This window comes from Geospiza fortis, unplaced genomic scaffold (assembly GCF_000277835.1).
Source record: "Geospiza fortis unplaced genomic scaffold, GeoFor_1.0 scaffold101, whole genome shotgun sequence".
NCBI lineage: Eukaryota > Metazoa > Chordata > Aves > Passeriformes > Thraupidae > Geospiza > Geospiza fortis.
This window is the reverse complement of record NW_005054388.1, coordinates 1,033,277-1,051,740: the sequence shown is the minus strand read 5'-3', so window position 1 is coordinate 1,051,740 and position 18,464 is coordinate 1,033,277. Positions and strand designations below refer to the sequence as shown.

At 41.8% G+C, this 18,464-nt stretch overlaps 1 protein-coding gene across 2 annotated transcripts in view; it reads right to left on the bottom strand.

Moving 5' to 3' along the window:
• LOC102031844 (glypican-5-like) overlaps positions 1-18,464 on the bottom strand; it is a 350,144-nt gene that overhangs the window by 274,898 nt on the left and 56,782 nt on the right. For both annotated transcript variants that reach the window (XM_031060688.1, XM_031060689.1), the window contains exon 2: positions 13,247-13,941. In XM_031060688.1, the coding sequence (XP_030916548.1) occupies positions 13,247-13,941 (695 nt within the window). The remainder of the gene's footprint in view (positions 1-13,246; positions 13,942-18,464) is intronic.

Genomic DNA, 18,464 nt, shown 5'->3' with positions numbered 1-18,464 from the left:
AAATTCTCCTCAAAAATTTAAGAAATGTGTGAAAAAAATAGAACAAAAATGGAAAAGAATTTACGGTCTTATGGCTCAGCTCAAGAAAATTTAGATGCTCCAAAGCAAAAGTGGTCATGAGGTCTTTGGCAGCAAACCAGTGAGGCACAGACTTGTTCTGTCCCTAACCTTTCATAAAGCATTTTACAAACAGACAGTGTGCACAAGGAAAACTCAGACAAGATAATATTTTAAGTCTCACTCGCCCATTAGTGCACAAAGTAATGATGGGACAAAGACAACTTCTTTGGGCTCTGATGTCAAAAAATGGTATTTATACTACAGACTACTGTAAAGAAGTGATGAAACATTTTCATGGGTTCAGGTGCACTGGGGAGGAACATGAAAAGACTTTTTAAAGTGTATCATGTCTTATGAATTGGACATCCTGGGTCACTACATGTAGTCTCAAAACAGAACCATGGTCTGGTTACACATTTTCATAGTTAACTATAATGAACATGCCATTCTTTTTTACTGTCAGATCATGATAAATGTCACTTCAACTAATCATCATGAAGAATTAAGCTCATATCAAAATTCAGAGTCTACCAATGGAGCAGCTCAAATCCTGCAAGAAGCTGACTTCATCATTCCATCAGGGATGAAGCCCCACAGCTGAGGGAACATCCTGGGCAAGCTCACACAAGGAGAAGTACAGATTAAATATACTTAATGATTAAAGCTTGCAGAGTAATGCATCACATACCTCATAAAAAACCCAACAAAACACAAAGTGCCTTTTTTTGTAAAACCCACGGGACCAATTAAAGGGAGAGGAGCAAGAGAAACTGAACAAAAGCCCTGAAGATGTGCTGCTGTGTGGGTGTGACAGGGGGTGTGTGTCACTCACACACTCCTGTCCCTGCCCAGGTATCAGCAGCAGGGAAGCAAACACCTGAGAAGGTCAGGCTGGGTGCTCTGGAGAGCTCACACACTGGTTAGTCCAGCCAAGACCCCTCCAGCACAGGCAAAATATGGCTAAAAGCAGCTGGAAATACTGGATTAGCCAAGCAGGACAGTCTAAGGGGAAGACAGACAATATTGATGTTGATAGGTCCTCACCAGCATTCCAGAGTCTTCAAATACTGGGGAGTGGGGGTGTCCATAATTGTTTTTCTAGCTCTTTTCCATGTCTTTTGTCTCAATTTCTTATGTTCCTTTCCCTCTGCTTTGCCTCCATACTCTTCTACATCTCCTTCTCCTGCGTTAGCTCTTTTTTCTTTCCACACAAACAAGATTCTGTCAAAATCACTGCCTGTCTCATTCTAACTATGAATAGTGTAACTTTTCTCTGTTACCTCAAATCACTATTCCAGTTCTTCCTGTGCCTCTCTTCCCTTCTGCCAGTGTTCAGCAGTTCAGAACATAAATGACAAATTCCTGCCACAAATAAAGGCTTTCCTGGACATGATGTACAATTCCTGAGAATTTGCCTAGTTTAACTTCTTCCTGCAATCTTCTGTTCCCTAAAAGATGTGTTCCTTGAGTCTGAGCTTTCTCCCCAAATTCTCATCTGTGTCACACTCCTTTCACTGGAAAAAAGAGGGGAAAGCATGTAGTTACAATACAGAGAGCATATTAGGAATGAGAACCAAGGGTAAACTCCATGCACCAAGTACACCAGTGAGTCAAAACAGTCTTACTAAGTGAAGTTTTTAACAGAAAGTATTGCCAAAGAAACAAAACAGGGGACAAAGCATGGGCATCTCTCTAAAAAGAGCTAACAGACGTTTCAAACAAATATGTGCACATCTCTGAGTACTTCCACTGTGATCCCATGGGAGCAAACAAGGATGCCTCTGTAAGGGCACAGGGATGGGCAGAAATGCCCCAATCTCCTTTTCCACCTGCCCCTCAATTCTCCTCTTGTACATCCAATTTTCTGCTGCTCTGCCAGTCCAGCCACACCAGGGCTCTGTGCTCATCCTTCAGAATGCATTCCTGATCCACTCCAGCTCCAGAAAACAGACCTGAATGCTTGAAACAGACAGTCTAGAAATTACTGTCGTATTTTTTTTTCTCTTTCCCCTATCCTCCAATCCTTATTAATATTTCCAGTAGTAAATGCCTTCTAGGGAGCTCTGCAACAAGGAGACCCCCACCTCTGGGAAAATGAGGATTCATGTGTTGCCATGGCTCACAAGCTCATGAGCTATGGGTCTGTAATAAAAGCAACACAATTTCATTAGAGAGGATTAAAACTGTTTGATCTCCCAGAAAACAACTACAGGGGATAGTGCAGAGCAGAGCAGGTTTGCAAAGAAACAGAGATCAGAGGCACCAATATACACTTCAGGTAAGGAAACAGAGGCTCTCAGGATTGTAAAAAATCAGCTCTGGAAGTTGTGTCAGTGACTGCCAGTAACTCAGGTGTAACACAGCTGTCAGAATGTTCAGGCTCTGTCCTGACTTGAAAAATCAGGTATTTTATACTATCTCCAGTTAGTGACATAGAAGCCAACACATGCTTGATGTCACAGACAACAAAATGTGTGTATCTTTCTATATAAATGGTAAATGTTGCTCTGAGCAGAGTCCCCTTGAGCTGGTCAGGGCAGACACTGGCTCCACTTGGCCCAGTGGCTGCAGAAAACATCTGCCTGCTGCAGAAAACATTTGTGCAGCCTTGGAATGGCCACATCTCTCTCTAGGCTTCAAGTTTTTAAAAGGAAATGCAGGTCTTCTATAAATGCAGGTACAAGAAGTCCAGTAACTACCATTTATAGTTCCACTTCCCCTTATTTAAACTGCGCCCACTTCTCTGGTTTATATAGACATGGGTGGACTGGAGGAAAACTCAGTGAAGGGTTCGTATAGATGGACTAGAAGAATTTAAAAAAAAAAAAAAAGTAAAGCTTCACTACAATTAATAAAAGCCTAGAGAAGCCCAATAAACTCACCAGGGCCTTTCAGCTCACCTGGCACAGAAGGGCACATACCCCATGAGCCACCAGGCTCCTGTTTCAAAGCTGCGCCCCAGGCTCATTAGCACAGCTAGGAAGCCTTACAGCATTTCTCCTGAAACACCAAATGCTGGTATTGGTCATTTTTTCCTCAATTTTTCCAATTAATGTTAACCTAACTGAATGATTTACTGGGAAACAGGAGAGGAAAAGGAAAGTTTGTACTCATCTGGATGAAATATGTTATTTTTCCCAGTGTACAAGTCAGAGGTCTTCATAAGAGGCAGAAGGTGACAACAGAGCCAACTGGCTTCTCACTCCAATCTCATGGCCCATCTTCTGCCAGCAGGCTGAAGCCTTGAACTCAAGACAAGAGGAAAAACTGAACATTATCCCCAGGCTCCTGTAAGTGCCTCCAGGGAAGCTGTGACAGCAGAGGACCTCCTCACTCTCACCTTCCCTTGCACAACCCAAAGGAGCTGTCCCCATGTCTCCAGACGTGGCTCCAGCTCATGACTCAACTCTGGCACACTGGGAGGCAGCCAGCACTGGTAATATCAAATACTGACAGGCAAGAACACATTTCTATGTTCTTTCACACACTAATGTCCACAGCTCCACTTATTTTTCAGCCTTCTAGTCCATCTATACAAAACTTCCACTGAGTTTTTCTCCAGTCCACCTAACCAGAGAAGTGGGCACAGCTTATATAAGGGAAAATGGAATTATAAATGGTAGTTATTGGACTTCTTGTACCTGCATTTAGAGAAAAGCTGCATTCCTTTTAAAAACTTGAGGCCTAGAGAGACATGTGGCCTTTCTAAGGCTGTACCAAAGCCTACTTAGGACAAAAAAAAAAAAATGAAAGGAATTCAAAGTAAAGACAGAAGAATTATCACACAACTTCAGCTGGAGATTGAACAGACAATGCCCCAAGCTGTTTGTAAAAGAAGTTGAAGCACTAAGATTGTTTGGCACTGCAGCCCCTAAAAGGTGAGCAGGTAATGAAATGAAGACCTACAAGTTATCAGATTAGTCCCCAAATGCCTTGTTGATAAAAACAGGACTGCAAGTTATTGATAGAAAATACAGTGCTAGAAGTGACTTTATAGTTCAGTTTTTACATTCAACAAAATGTAACACTGTTCAAGGTACAATTTAGATGGCTGCTGTGTGTTTGGGGTTTTTGGTCATTTTTCCCCCAAAATCTAAACTATGCTAAATTCAAAATCACTGAAAAGCTTTCTGAACTATCTTAAAAATGAAATTAATCTGGGAAAATTTATGGTTTGAATTGACAAATCCCCTGCTGGCAACCAAATGGTTAAAGAAAAAATAAGGAGAAAAAAGCCTTAAAAGACTCAGGAGAATTAGCTGTTGCTAAAACAATTTTATGGTCCTTTCCACTCCAGTGGAGGTAGTTTGTATGGCTGACTGGAATCTATTCAATGCTGTCAAACATCTAACACTCCCATAGCCAGACGCCTCACAATGAATAACAAGCAGCCTCGCTGCCAATATGCTCGAGCTGCATTTTTTACCAGGGACTGGACCCCAACCCAGCAACACTCCAACTTCATTGTTCCATGCCTTGTTAATTCATAAGACCAAAAATTAACCACAACAAACAGAAGTGCCAAAATTCTAAAGCGTTGCAGCTACAAAATCCATCATATTTAACAAACCACAATACAGAAAGTCAGGTTCGTAAAAAGAACCTGCACATCTAATTTCTCTTTTGTAGCTGAAATCGATTTTATAATAGAAAATAACACTCAATTTCAGCAGATGACTTCCATAATCTGGGGAGGCTCACAGTAAGTGCACAGAATAAAAAAGAAAGAAGTAGAAACAATGAATAAAGTGTACACAACTCTCGTTGAAACACTAAGCACATCATCTGTCATCCTGAGTATCATCATTTCCATAAATATTATCCCACCCACTGATTGCCTTGCTCAGTGCTCTGCTTCAAGCAGAATCCTGGACTCTTACCATATTTGCATCCTTCATCTTTCAGCTCTAATAATGCTGAAGTGCTGACACCAGCCTCTCATTGCAGGGAAGATAGAGAGTGCTCAGTGACAGCCCTGGCTCTGGGAAATTACAGCTCTGCTCTCCTGGCAGCTTTATGATTATGGCTCTGACAGGCCTTGTGTTCTGGAGCTCATCCCCTGCCCTGGGCACATCCTCCTCTGCTGCAGCACCAAGCTAAAGTCAAACAGGACACACACTTTTCCATGGGGGTATCCTTGAGCATTTTCAGCTTTGGGGGAAATTGAGCACCATTCTCAGCATGTTTCAAACAGCTGATGACTCTGGGGTTTACTTTTAATTATACCTGCTGCTAGAGTTCCCAGCCATCTAATTCTCGAGGAACCATAAGGTGGTGCTGAAAAATTCCAGAGCCTGGGTTTGTAAAACAAAGTGAAGCAAAGCAGCTGTTTTGAGAAAAAGTGGCCATATCATGCAAACAGCCCTGAGAAAAACTAAACTTGAGTCCACAGAAGAACTCATGAGCTCATTCTTATTGAATAAAAATTGCTGCTGCATTTTCAGAGCTGAGCTGATCACCCACATTAAAAAAGGCACAGCTTTGAAGGAGTGAAGAGAAGCAGTGGGCTGTGAGTGTCAGCGTGTGCACAAGTGCTCGTGGGTGCTTGTGCTGGTCTTGACAGCACTGAGCATCCCAGAGGGACAGGCTGGGCAGCCCAGCAATGCTCGGGGACATTGTTCCATCAGCCAGGCACTTGTAAGGATGTATTTAGAAGTAGCATCAATGAGGTATCATTTTTTTAAGCCTAAAGAAAACAACAATGAAGTAATAAAATGTAAAGTTCAGGGATTTACCACCACTGAATTATTTTACCTAAATACAGGTAGTATCCTTAATACAAAGTGATTTTTTTAAATTCATTTTTTACAGCACTGTTTAGGCCTCTTGCTCTGAAAGCAGGAGGATCTTTTCTTTCTGCTCATCATTAATCTGCTGTCCTTACTCTCTACATCTGCCCCCACAGCATTCATTAGCACATGCACTGGAGAAGAAAGACCCAAATTATGCACAGTTTCATCTGGTTTGAAGCAGTATCCATGCACATCTCCAGCAAACACTCACCTAAGAGCATTTCTGGGACCCCACAACACACACAAATACCTGACACATTTTCAACAAACACTTTGGCACAAGTCAAACAAGTGTACCTTGATTGTAAACAGGAAAAATAGCCACAAAAACACAAACAGTCCCAAAACCTTAACCACAAATGATGAATCACAGATAAAGCTGGTCCCAGACCAACAGAGGTTAAAAGCTACATCCATCAATCCCATTGGTATCAATGTTTAACATAAGCCTTTTACTTACACAAAATCCAGGATTTAGGGAATGAAAAGTAGAACTTGAGTACTGCTCCAGCAGGCAGAAAAGAGCTTTTTATCTCACTACAGACTAATGAGTCATTAATAGTGTGGTTAAGCACTATCAGCAAGTCAGCAGCAGTGGGGAGGCAAGCTGGGCCTTGTGAAGGGAGAGACACATCCACGCAAATGCATCATCACTCCTGCAAAAGCAACTGAAGGCTGCACAATTATGTCAAATCCAATCCTTAGCTACATGTTTAGTCAAACAACATGACAGCTGGATAACACCCAGCAAATATTCTCAGAACTAACACAATTGTAATTACATGGTGTTTCTTTATTCCTGCTCCGCTTGATAACAGACTTTTGGAAATATGTATTTCAATTTAACCTACTCCATTTTGACATAAATACTTAATTTCAAGCAGTTCCATTGCTACAGAGGAGAGGATCCTTACCACAAGGAAGTCAGGCTACTCTGTGGCATCAAACACCTGCATGGAAGAGAACTGTCATTACCCAACAGGGGCCAGAAAGCTCCTTGTATCCCCCCAGGGAGCTGTTCAAGGCTACATGAGCTCTAATTCTGCACAGGACTTCTGTAACAGATGGAAATAAGGCAAATGCATTAAACAATTTAGATTATTATTTCCAGAAATACTTCTACAGTACTCAAGTGCCAAAATGCTTTTATATCAAGCAAATTGCACGTGGCAAGACTTACAAAGCTGACTGCAAGAATTAGATGCTTGCACTCCATGAAATTCAGTTGATTCCACAGATATAGCTCCACTGCTAACTTTTAAAAATTCATCCATGACTGACCAAAACATGAAAGCAGTATCTTAATGAGTATAAAGCCCAAGAGAAATAAACCAAAAATTTAATGCAGACTTTTTTTTTTTTGCATATTTACAGCACGGTGAAAGCCATCCTCTTCCCTTTCCCACAGAAAAAGGTCATTGCAAGGTGTGCCCTCAGGGCAATTCCCCTGCTTTTTACAAGGTCTCCTCCTGCCCCGGGATTCACAAAGGATTTGAACCTGATGTACATTCACATAACCTGGGTTCATGAGAACCAGATATGAAAGGACTGCAAGAAGTGCTGCTAAATCAGACAGGGCTGCTTGGAGATCTTTACCAGAAACCTCATCACAGCTGAGGGCTCCTCCAGTTTCTGTTTGCAGAGGAGGTTTCCTGCTAAGTGCTTAGAAAAAGCAAAATGTCATTTAAAACAACATAACTTTCCCTGTCCTTTTTTACAGTTGTTTTCTGCAATCTAACCACAAGGAATTGAATATACTGCTTTAACCTCTGCTAAGTACAGTTTTTATACTTATTGACAGCTGGTGTTGATCATTTGAATTGGAAAACTTGCAGGAAGGAAGCACCTGAGTTCAGCCCTGAGTGTTCTCCAAAGTCTCCAGGAGTGTTTTATGATACCATTCAATGTCATTAATCAAGTAGTTCATTACAGGCTGGCAGAAACTCTTTGTTGCTGTGAACTCACTCAGCACAAAGTTATTTTGTTCATAGTACTGCCACTTCCTTCTCAAATTTGTAAGGTTACTGTGCATCAGCCTCCTGCTGCTGCAAATTTGGCACTCTTTTCTCTAAGCTTTTATTTCCCTAAAGGTGACCATTTAATTGGGCCTTTTATTTTTTTTTATTTCTGCATTCCTCATAATTTAAGACACCTGAGTTATTTTCTGTAAGCTTTCCATACACTGCTGAATTTTTACCAGAAAATTTATAGTAAGATTTTATGTTTGTTTTCCCCAAAGGCCCCTCCCCTGTAAGTTCTGGCTCAAGGCCACTGCAGTAACACAGGCATTCCAGGATACCCCAAGTATGTTTTTCCACTGGCAGATGCCCCCTTCTGTCCTTAAACTGAATCTAGAACAGATCTATACAGTGCAAAGGTCCTATAAGCTGCTTCTCAGCAGGGATCATCTGTTTTGGTTAAATGCAACATTTAAACCCACTAATGGGAGGAGACATCAACCAGCCACCAAGAACAACCATCTATCTACATAAATTTTCTGTTCGGTCTTTTTTTTTTATTTTTTCGCAGCCCTAACCTCTAATTTGCTGTTAATTCTGTGTAATTTGCCTCCCAGGTCCCAGTGACACCCCCAGCTGCAAAGAGCCACAGCAGAAGTGGCTGGACAGGCATGGAAAGCCCAACTCCTTTGTCTGGATTTTCTCTGTCAGCAAGGACAGCAGACCTTGCCAGAAGCTTTCACCTTCTCATGCCTTTCTTGCATTTCTTCCGAGCCACATGAACTTTTAAGAAACAACACTCAAATCATCTGCCAAAAATAGGCATCAGAGAGTCTCTTTCATTGCAACCAGAAACCAGACCCTTTAAAATACAAATGGTATTTAGTGGATCTTTTCTCAATATTATCCATCTTTCTCCTCGATGTCACAGAAAGGTTGTCATTGATTTTGATCACAATCACTGTTTCTGTGCTTCCTGACACTCCTGCAATTCCATGCATTGTGCATCTTAAACATCCCTTTCAGTATTTTTCCTGCCTCTATCTGCTCCTCTTCCCAAAGTTTATTCTTCTATCATTTTTTTATATCACTGTTATCCCATTAATTGCTGAGCTTGTCTCCAAGAAATTAACTGCCTTGAGGCACATCTTTCTGCTTTCTCCTAGTGCTTAATCTCTGATCATATCTTGGTTTTATAATCCCTATCAAGCCTTTTATTAGCTTTTGCTTTTATTACTCCTAAAATCACAGAACACAATATGCTGGACTTTGCTCTTGCCTAACAGTTATCCATCCTAAAAACAGCAGGTCTGTGGCTTCTTACATTCTCCTCATTTAATGCTTTCTCAGCCATTAGAACATTAGCAACAAGATAAATACTTTATGTTCATGAACTCCTTGCAGTAAGAACACAGAGAAGTACCAGATGTGCCTTCCCACATTCCAAATATTCTGCTGGCACACATCCCTTTGCATTTCCCATCCCTTTGCATTCCCACCACAGGCAAAGGGATTCTGATCCAGAGACAGGAGAGGGGAACCCCTGGAGCCATGAAATGGCAAAGGAAATCTGAAGGGAAGGGAAAGGGAATCAAAGGAAAGGAAGTCAAAGGAAATCTGTGCCTGGGCAGGGCAGCAACTCCTGAGTGCCCACTGGTCCAGCAGGAAAGCCATGCCACAGATCATGGGTGCCTGGCAGAAGCAGCAGTGCCACTGTGGGGGCAGGATGGGCAAGCCTCACTGGAGGCCCAAAGTGAAGCACTCAGACCTGGAGCTGGTGGGACTGGTCAGATTCCAGCCATTTCTGATCCAACAGAAGTCCTCACTCTGTTTCCACCACCCATCCCCAGACACTCGTGCTGGAGTAGGACTGCAGGTCCCTGCTGGCCCTACAGGAGCCATGGAACAGCTCAGTGGGATGTGGCTCCAGGAGTGTGGGCACTGTTTGTTACCCCACCTGCTGATACATCTGCACCACATGCCCTTCAGAACCTCCTCTCCTCTCTTTATTTCAGTTGAGAGCAATTTACTTTCACTCTGAATAAAAAACAAAATTAACATCAGCAATGATGTGTAAGTACAGCAATACAGAAACTGAACACGTGAAAAAGGAGACCAGCTTTAAAACATAAAGGCAGAAAAAGAATTAAACAAAGAGGAAGATGCTAAGGAAGGGTAAGGCAAGTTGGTGCGTGTAGCTGGCACCACGAGGCAGCCAGGGCTCCTAGTAGGAGGAAGGACAATTAGATTGAGCAGATGAAAGCAATGAGGCTGATTGCTGGTGCTGCAGACCCGGGCTGGCCTGCATTAGGCTAAGTAAGCTGGATGCAAGCCAGCATCATTGAACAAATGGCATGGCACATCCCCAGGAATCTGAGGAGAGATTACCAATATCTTAAAGGTGACCTCTCACACTTGCTATCCCAGCAAATCAGGCAATTCTCTTGGCTGTAATGGACAAGATCAGCAGAGGCCACTCTCCTGAAGTTGTGCACGCCTCATACAAATAGGATTTTTTGTTTTAGATCTAATATCAATTGACTGCACCTCATTTGAGCAAAGTATCCTAAGTGCTTTATTGGTTTATTTCAGCCATTCCCCATTTTAAAGAAAACATAATCTAACTTTCCATTATTCATTATCATCCAGGCAGGCAACAAGAGAAAAAAAGAACCCTAATTTTTAGCCATATTGTCTATTAAAAATGTAAAATGTTCCCTAAAAGGGCAGGCACATTAATTAAGGCTGCCTCGGGATAAATGAAGATTACTAGGAGTGCTCTGCTTTCCTGGATGAGTTTTCCATTATAATCAAATGAAACCAATTACTGCATTTGTAATGGAAACTACCTAAGCTGAACATTTCCACTTTTGCAGAAGCTGGGGAGTAAAGTGCACAAGCAGAAAAAGGTCCCCAAACACTTGGGAAAGGAAAAGAGAATGTAACTTTTCTGGGGAAAACAAAGAATCCTGTAAGTAAAACCAACAGTAAAACACTGGGTGCAAATCAGATGGCCCCAGTGTAACTGAGAATCACAGCCTGGATTCCCAGAAGCCATCTCCAGCAGGAAATCCTGGACCTGAGCACTGAGCTCCTTTCCGCTTCTTCAGAGGAGAAAATAAAGCTTAATTAGGCTCAATTTTCTAAATAATGGTTCTCCTCTGTAACTAATCAGGGAAATTTTAAACCAGTATCAGATGAATGCTTGTTCAAATAGTGAAACATGCTCTGTCTTCTAAATATCATCTTACTCTGCAGGCACCTGAAAGGATTGAGGGTAACACACACTGAGGCACAGCTTTTATTTTCAAACATCCTTTGCCATCCTACTGAGCAGCCCCCAGAACAACACACAACACCTTCTTCTGCACGTGGAGGTTCTGCCAGGGACAGAAAGCAAAGATAACTGCAGGGAAAAAAGAATTAATGGAATTTCAAACACAACAGCATTTTCTGAACTTATTCCAAATGGAAGGAGGCAAATGTTTAAAGGTATTGCTAGGGAACTAAGAAGGCCCCAAATAAAATTATTTGAATAATCTTTAAAGAGAGTCTGGAGCCTGAAAGACACTTGAGAGAGAATGCTACTTCCAAATCACCTCAAAGCAATACACTCATTGAGTTCACCCATGATTATCCAATATTCACCAGGACCATGAATTTTACCCCCAGTAAGCTCAGCAAAAGCATGTTAGTCATGAGGCTGATAAAGGCAATGCAGAGTTGTGGTTTAGCATTCTGTTCATGAAATCAGCAATGAAGCTCTACAATGATTTCAGAGGTATCCATCTATAGTCAGATAAAACCAATATACAGTAATGGTGTACCTTGATTTCTGGTTCCCTTTTAGACTCATTTAAAAACAACTTCTGAGTGAAAATAGGGGCAGAGGCAGGAACATTGTACACAACATGTTCTAAGTGTAACACTTCTCCATTGTGACACCACCTGACTTTAGCACAATGCAGATCTGCAGCACCTGCAGGCTCCAGTGCCCACTATCCTACCCAAGAACCTGGAAAAAATTCATAAAGGTTTTCCATGTTCATCTCTAAATGTCAGATAAACTAGCAAGTTTGCCATTCATGAAAAGGAAAGGAAAACTGAGGCAATATGAACTGAGTTTTAACTAAAATACAAAGTGAAATTCTATCAGATTACAGCAAGTGGTTTGGGTTTTTTATAATTTGTGTGTTATACTGACTCTAGGTATGGCTCTGTCAGGTGTTCTACAGTGAAGGGAGCTGCAATATTAGAGATTTTGGAAGGTTGCAAACATGGAAGCATTTTTCTCCTATTAAAAAAACCTTCCTTTGTTTAGAATAGACTGCCACAGCTTCTTTCTGTGGAATCTCTAAACTACCTTCTCTCTTACATGATGTGGTGACCAAAGTTCTACACAGAAATTACATATTTAAATTTGTGCATTTCCATCTCTGCTCTCTTCAAGAATTCCTTTACTTTAAAGACAGGCAGATCTACCTGCATTTTTCAGATTAGTCTTTATACCCTACTTAAGGCCACACTGCTACATTTTTAACCACTGACAGTTGTGTTAACTTCATACAGACATAGTCAGCTGCATCATCAGTCATTTCAGTAATTTCTAGCCTAACCTCCAACACCTTGAGAGAACACCTGCCAGTCATATGCTGCTGTTATTTATGTGACAGTTCTACCATCCTAGTTCTTTCCACTTAATCTACACAACTCACAAAGCTGTTTCCAATTCAAGTGCATTTTTATCCTTTACTTATGTAAATGCTGCCAAATAAGTCTGAATTTTTTCACGCTCTTTTCCCAACTTCTGTATGATAGGTGTGCTTATTACAGACCTGTACTACCTTCCTGATGTCTCAGTCAACACAGAAGTAAAGGGACTGTAAAATTGTGAAAGTCAATTCTTTTGCCTTTATTTAAAAGCTTACCTTTCTAGGCTCTTAAACCAAATCCTGTGGGATGTCCCCTCATGCTACAATTATATGCCAGAATAGCAGCTGATTGATATCCAGCATCAATTTTTGTTTAGAAAACAAAATTGTGAAAGTCAATTCTTTTGCCTTTATTTAAAAGCTTACTTTTCTAGGCCCTTATACCAAATCCTGTGGGACGTCCTCACATGCTACAATTACCTGCCAGAATAACACCTGATTGATATCCAGTATCAATTTTTGTTTAGAAAACTGTGCAGACAAGGCAGAGCTCTCTGCTTTACCGGGTTCCTTCTAAAGAAACAAATCCTCCCAACCCTTTCATTTCAAAGCAGACTCTACTGAACCCCACCATAATACTCTGTAAAGCCTGCATGGATTATTAGACATGCAGCTAGTTAAACACTAAAAACTGCTGCAAGGACAACACCAACTTGTTTAAATGTTTACCCACAGAAGGAGGAAATTGATAAATGGGAATGACACATAATGAGGGCGCACTTACCGTGGCAGAGAGCTGTGGTCCATTGAGCTGGGCGTGCAGGATGGCCTCGTTGATGGAGCTCCAGATCCCCGCCAGGGCCGTTTCCAGCTCGTGCGAGGCAGCCATTTCATTAGTGAGATATTCCAGCGTGGAGATGAACTCCCTCCACTGAGCATCCAGCTCTGCCACGCTGGCCAGGCAGCCCCTCATGACATTGAGGCAGTAGCCCACGCAGGGCCTGATGAGGGTGAGCCCCTGGCAGTGCGGGCAGTACTGCATCCTCACCAGGGCCCGGCTGCACTCCTTGCTCAGAGCCGCGTGCTCTGTGCTGTTGATCACCTCGATGCCCAGGCTCAGCGCCTGGCTCAGCATCCTGCTGGCCCAAAGAGATTTGGACAGCTCTGTAACCATGTTTTTAGAGTAGTGTCCAAAAGGATTGATGTCTTGCCTTGTTAGCCGCAGACACTCCGTGTAGTCCTCTGACAGATCTGTAATTCCTGGGTTTATTAGCCGGCTGTACACCAGAGGAAAGAGGCTGTCAAAGAACCGCAGAACTGCACTTTCCACGGTGGTCTCTGCACCCAGAATGTAGAGAGAGATGTCTGTAAAAAGCTCCTTAACAGGCTCTGCTGCTTCTTTTGCCATAGGTCTGTAAGCTGTCTCAAACAGGGAACTTGTGCGGTTCTCAGCAAAGCGAAGCAAAGACTCAAAGGCCTCTAAAAAAACGGGGCAGGGGAGAGAAAGAACTAGAGGTTAATGGCAGGCACCTGAAATCTCAGTCACAGGACTAACACTGTCCTGAACAGGAACATCAATAGTTACATAGAATCTGCAATATCAATGCAATAATAGGTAATACAGCTTTCAGCAGCAATGGGATTAAAGGGACCCCCAAGTATTGCCTGTGCATAATGAAGGCAACACTTAACAAACAATTGTTTTTCTTAAAAAAACAGATGAGTCTGTTCTCACTAGCCAGACTCTGATCCACCAAGGACTCACACAGATTCCAGGCCAGGGCTGGAGCACAGTCCAGGGCTGTGTTAAGGTGGTGTTTAGAACTCACACTGCATTTGGGCAGTTCAGCTGGGTACACTTCCAAAGCATCCCTCAGCTCAATTGTGAGGTAACTGAATACACACAGAAGCTGAAGGTTTTGTTTCATAATTCTTGAGTAGGTGGTTGAGAGGCACTTCTTGCAAAGTACAACTCCAAGATGAAGGAAAAGAATATTGCTGTGTGAATAAATTCTCTCCCCATTAACACTGGCCAAGTCTAGACACCAGCCAGTGGTTGGGGAGGACTTGACATCATGTCCACTATGACCCAAAACTAAAGTGAAATAAACAAATCAGGAAAACATTATCTCCTTTAATTACAACATTTCTGAGTGGCCTAAGAAAAAATAATATTTAAGGAGTTCCACAGTTAACACATTTCAAATGGCACATGGCAAGTATTATACACCCAAACCACTGACTGGGATCCTAGAATTCATGGACAGGGCAAGGAAGGGATCAGTTTTCCAGATTATTTTTAATGACACAGAAGACGGTAATCCACACCATTCTCACTGCTTTCTTTGGAAGCTCTCCAACAAAAAGCCTCTGACATAAATCATCCTTGCACTCCTCTGGGTGGCAAGCAGCTCCAGGCGAGGCAGATCTGTCACTCCATTCCTCCTGAGGCCTGGCCAGATAATGGGGTTTGGACTAATCCTCCTCTCCATTTATGGCAGCATGGCTGTGTGAGTCCTGCCCTGCAGCACAGCCCCAAATCACCCAGAGATCAGCTCCACAATACAGAGCTGCAGATTAGCCCAGCCTGGCAAGGTTCTGCAGCAAAGCCTGCACTGTGCCATCCCTGGGACAGCTCCCTGGGCAGCTGACTCCTGCTATGATTGCATTACAATCCCTTTTAGCACAAAGTGTGCTGCAACTCACTGATAACACAGCACATCTCACTGGACAGCCATCAGCAGCATTTTGCACACACATGCTGCAAAAAATCCCTTCAGCACTCGCTCTGGGATTACAGCAGCTAATAGTTTGGAAGGGCTTATAAAATCTAGAAATTAAGGAAGCAGATACACTCCAGTTGAAAAAGATGACAGTACATTCTTGGCAGGGAAACACCTTGCCCAGTTTCAGACTGAAGGAGAGCTGACAACAATTCTAAAAATTGGATCCAGAATAGGAATCTTGACACAACCTAAACTGCAGTTTGTTGTGTGCTACTGCACACTGCTAAAAGGGGTTTTTGTTTGCCACATCACCTCTATATGTTTATTTCTAAAGGAAACCAAAACATTGTATTTATCATACTAAAAACTCAATAGGAATATTACAAAATAGAAAAACAGGTGTTTAAGTTTCCTCCCTGTGCATGGTCCCTTACAGATATTCAGCTTATCATTAAATTATGGGAGCAGGGACTGCTGTCTGCAATGCCACCAATCTCACACTCTTCCTTTATCTGCCATATCCATAAAGGCACAACTGCAGGCATCACTCTCCTCACCTGAAAACTAAATAAAATTCATTTATCAATGTGCTAGTGTCATTATTTTCCCAAGAAAATAAAAGCCTCAGTGAAGCATACAAGCAAACCATCCATTGGCAGCATACATCCCAAAAAAAGAGATTTCAGCAGATTCCTGGGATACTAAGTTGCAGAAACCATGTAGTATTTTATTTTCAAACCTCTTAACTGTGAAAATTCTGCATTCTATTAAATAAATTTCTGTATTATTCTGAGACAAGCGTGAAATCATGATATATAATAATGACATTTATTTTTCATGGCGTAAGGGAAAAATTGTGATAACAAATAATTTCATTCCTCCTGCAAGAAGAGCCCTCACACCAAAAACATGGCACAAAAATACTGCTTGGGATTGTAAATATGCTGCCAACCCCTGAAAGGCATCATTGCTTCCTTATAACCACTGGTCAGACACGAAATGCAACTTGTGCCTGAGGGTAATTACATTTCAGAAGGAAATATGCAGGTCCTTTTCCATTTTTAAGGCATTAAGAGGTGTTTGAGACAATCAAATTACTGTTCTTAGGCCTTTAAATCAGAACTTATTTAAAGGGGCTTCATGCAGTCAAATTTGGCAACAATAGACAACTTGAGTTGTGGCTGTATAGGGCAGGAGCTGCTGAGGTGATTAATTATCTTTTTAGTGCTCATTGTGGTACTTTGTAGAAAGTTTCTAAACTCCAAGGAAGGTTTACCACTATCTACAAGAGCAGCTTCTCATCTATGCTGTCAAATACAGCAAACTTCAGACAGTTATGAACTCACAAAAAGCTGAATTCTATGCCTAAAGATACACTGGGAGAATTATTTGATCACCTTTCACTGCCTTTGGCTTCAATACAACCCTACCCAGCAGCATGGAATATATTGCAAATATATCAATTCTGAACAGAAATAAGTTTTAACAGAAATAATCCAACACTTGATGAAAATATCAAATTTATAAGTTTTTTGTCTTCCACTTGTATTAAAACAAATACGAAGGTGGAAAGCAAGGTTTGTTCCCATGCTGCTGAAAAATCCCTTTTTGATTTAAGACTACAGGAAAAGTGAAATGACAATCAGTTTTGAATTTTGAACGCCCACACCAGTGACCACTTAATGAAAGTCAGGCAGCATCAGCTTCCACGGGGAGAATTTTGTTCAAACCATGTGCTCACGGATGACAGTCATCACATCTTTGCCTGGAAGGTTGTGCAAGATCTCCAGTCGAAAGGGGCTCAGTTTGGTATTAATTCCCCAGAGGTAATGCAATTAATATGTGTAATTAATGCAGATATGCTTGCACTGTACTGCCCTGCAAGAACAATTCCAAGTGGGACATATTGAGGAATCATTCAGCCCCTGGAATACCCCTGTTTTTGTAATAAAAAAGAAATGGGGAAAATGGAGACTTTTACCTGATTTATGTTAGATAAATGCTGTAATGGCAACAATGGGAGCTTTACAACCAGGCCTTCCTACACCTATGATGATTCCACAGGAATGGCAAATAGTTTTCATTGATTTGAAAGATTGTTTCTTCACTATTCCATTGGCTGAGCAAGACAAAGAGAAATTTGCTTCTACTGTGCCTTCCACAAATCATGCTGAACCCAATAAAAGGTACCAATGGAGGGTATTCCCCCAAGGCATGAAAAATTCACTGACTATATGCCAATGGTTTGTGGCACGGGCCTTGTCAAAAGTCACTTGACTCCAGCACTGATGTGCCTGGACACTCCAGCACAGCTGCTCAAACACAGCTCACCCCTGGAAGTTCCCATCTGTCCTGCTGGGGTCATGGAATGAGCTGTGGGCACAAGCCCAGCCCTGACAAGATCCACACTGGGTCTGCTGCTCCCGTGGCAGCACCACCTTGCCAGGCCACGCAGCTGGAGCATCCCCTGTGCTGGGCTCCAGCTGCTGCCAGCCCTCAGTGCACCCAAACTGGATAATGCTCAGTCTGACACTCTGTCCTGGCTTGACTGCATGATGCTTTTATCCCCAGTTGTCTGTTCTGTTTATGCTGAATAAAAAGTTTTGCACCTTTAGGATGTGAAAAACGCATACTGTATGACTGGCTTTTCGCAAACATTAAAATGAATATTATGTGTTGTGTTAGAAAGTAATGCTGTATTAATTCTCTTAAGTAGTGTGTTAAATATAGTTTTAGGTTATAAAAATGTTAAAATAGAAATGATGCTATGCAAGATACTTTTTTAAAGGACTCGCAGTGAGATAGCAGCCACAGGACACCTAAATTTTTCAGAGAAAAAGAATTTATTGCCTCATTATCAGAAGAAACGAACTTCTTCCTGCCTCGAGGGCGCCGTCAGGATTCAGAGGAAGAAGATGACACTGCCCAGACAGAATCCTGTGTTTGAGTGGAATTTATGCATCATGTATGAGGTGTATGAATATGCAAGAGGCTGTTGTTTTTAAGGGTTAATCCTCTGTTAATGGGTGTCCTTTTTCGGGCTTGTGCTGCCCAGAAAAGGTACCCGGACATCCGTAACTCTTTGTCTCTATTGTCTCATATTGTCCTAATTCATATTGTCCAAATTATCATTACTCTAATTGTATTACTCTTTTTATAACCATTTTATTACCATTAATCTTTTAAAATTTTAAAAACAAGTGATTGGCTTTTTTGACAAGGACTTGTTGTAGATAGTGAAGAGGGGAGAGAAGCAGCAGCAGATTGTTTTTAGAC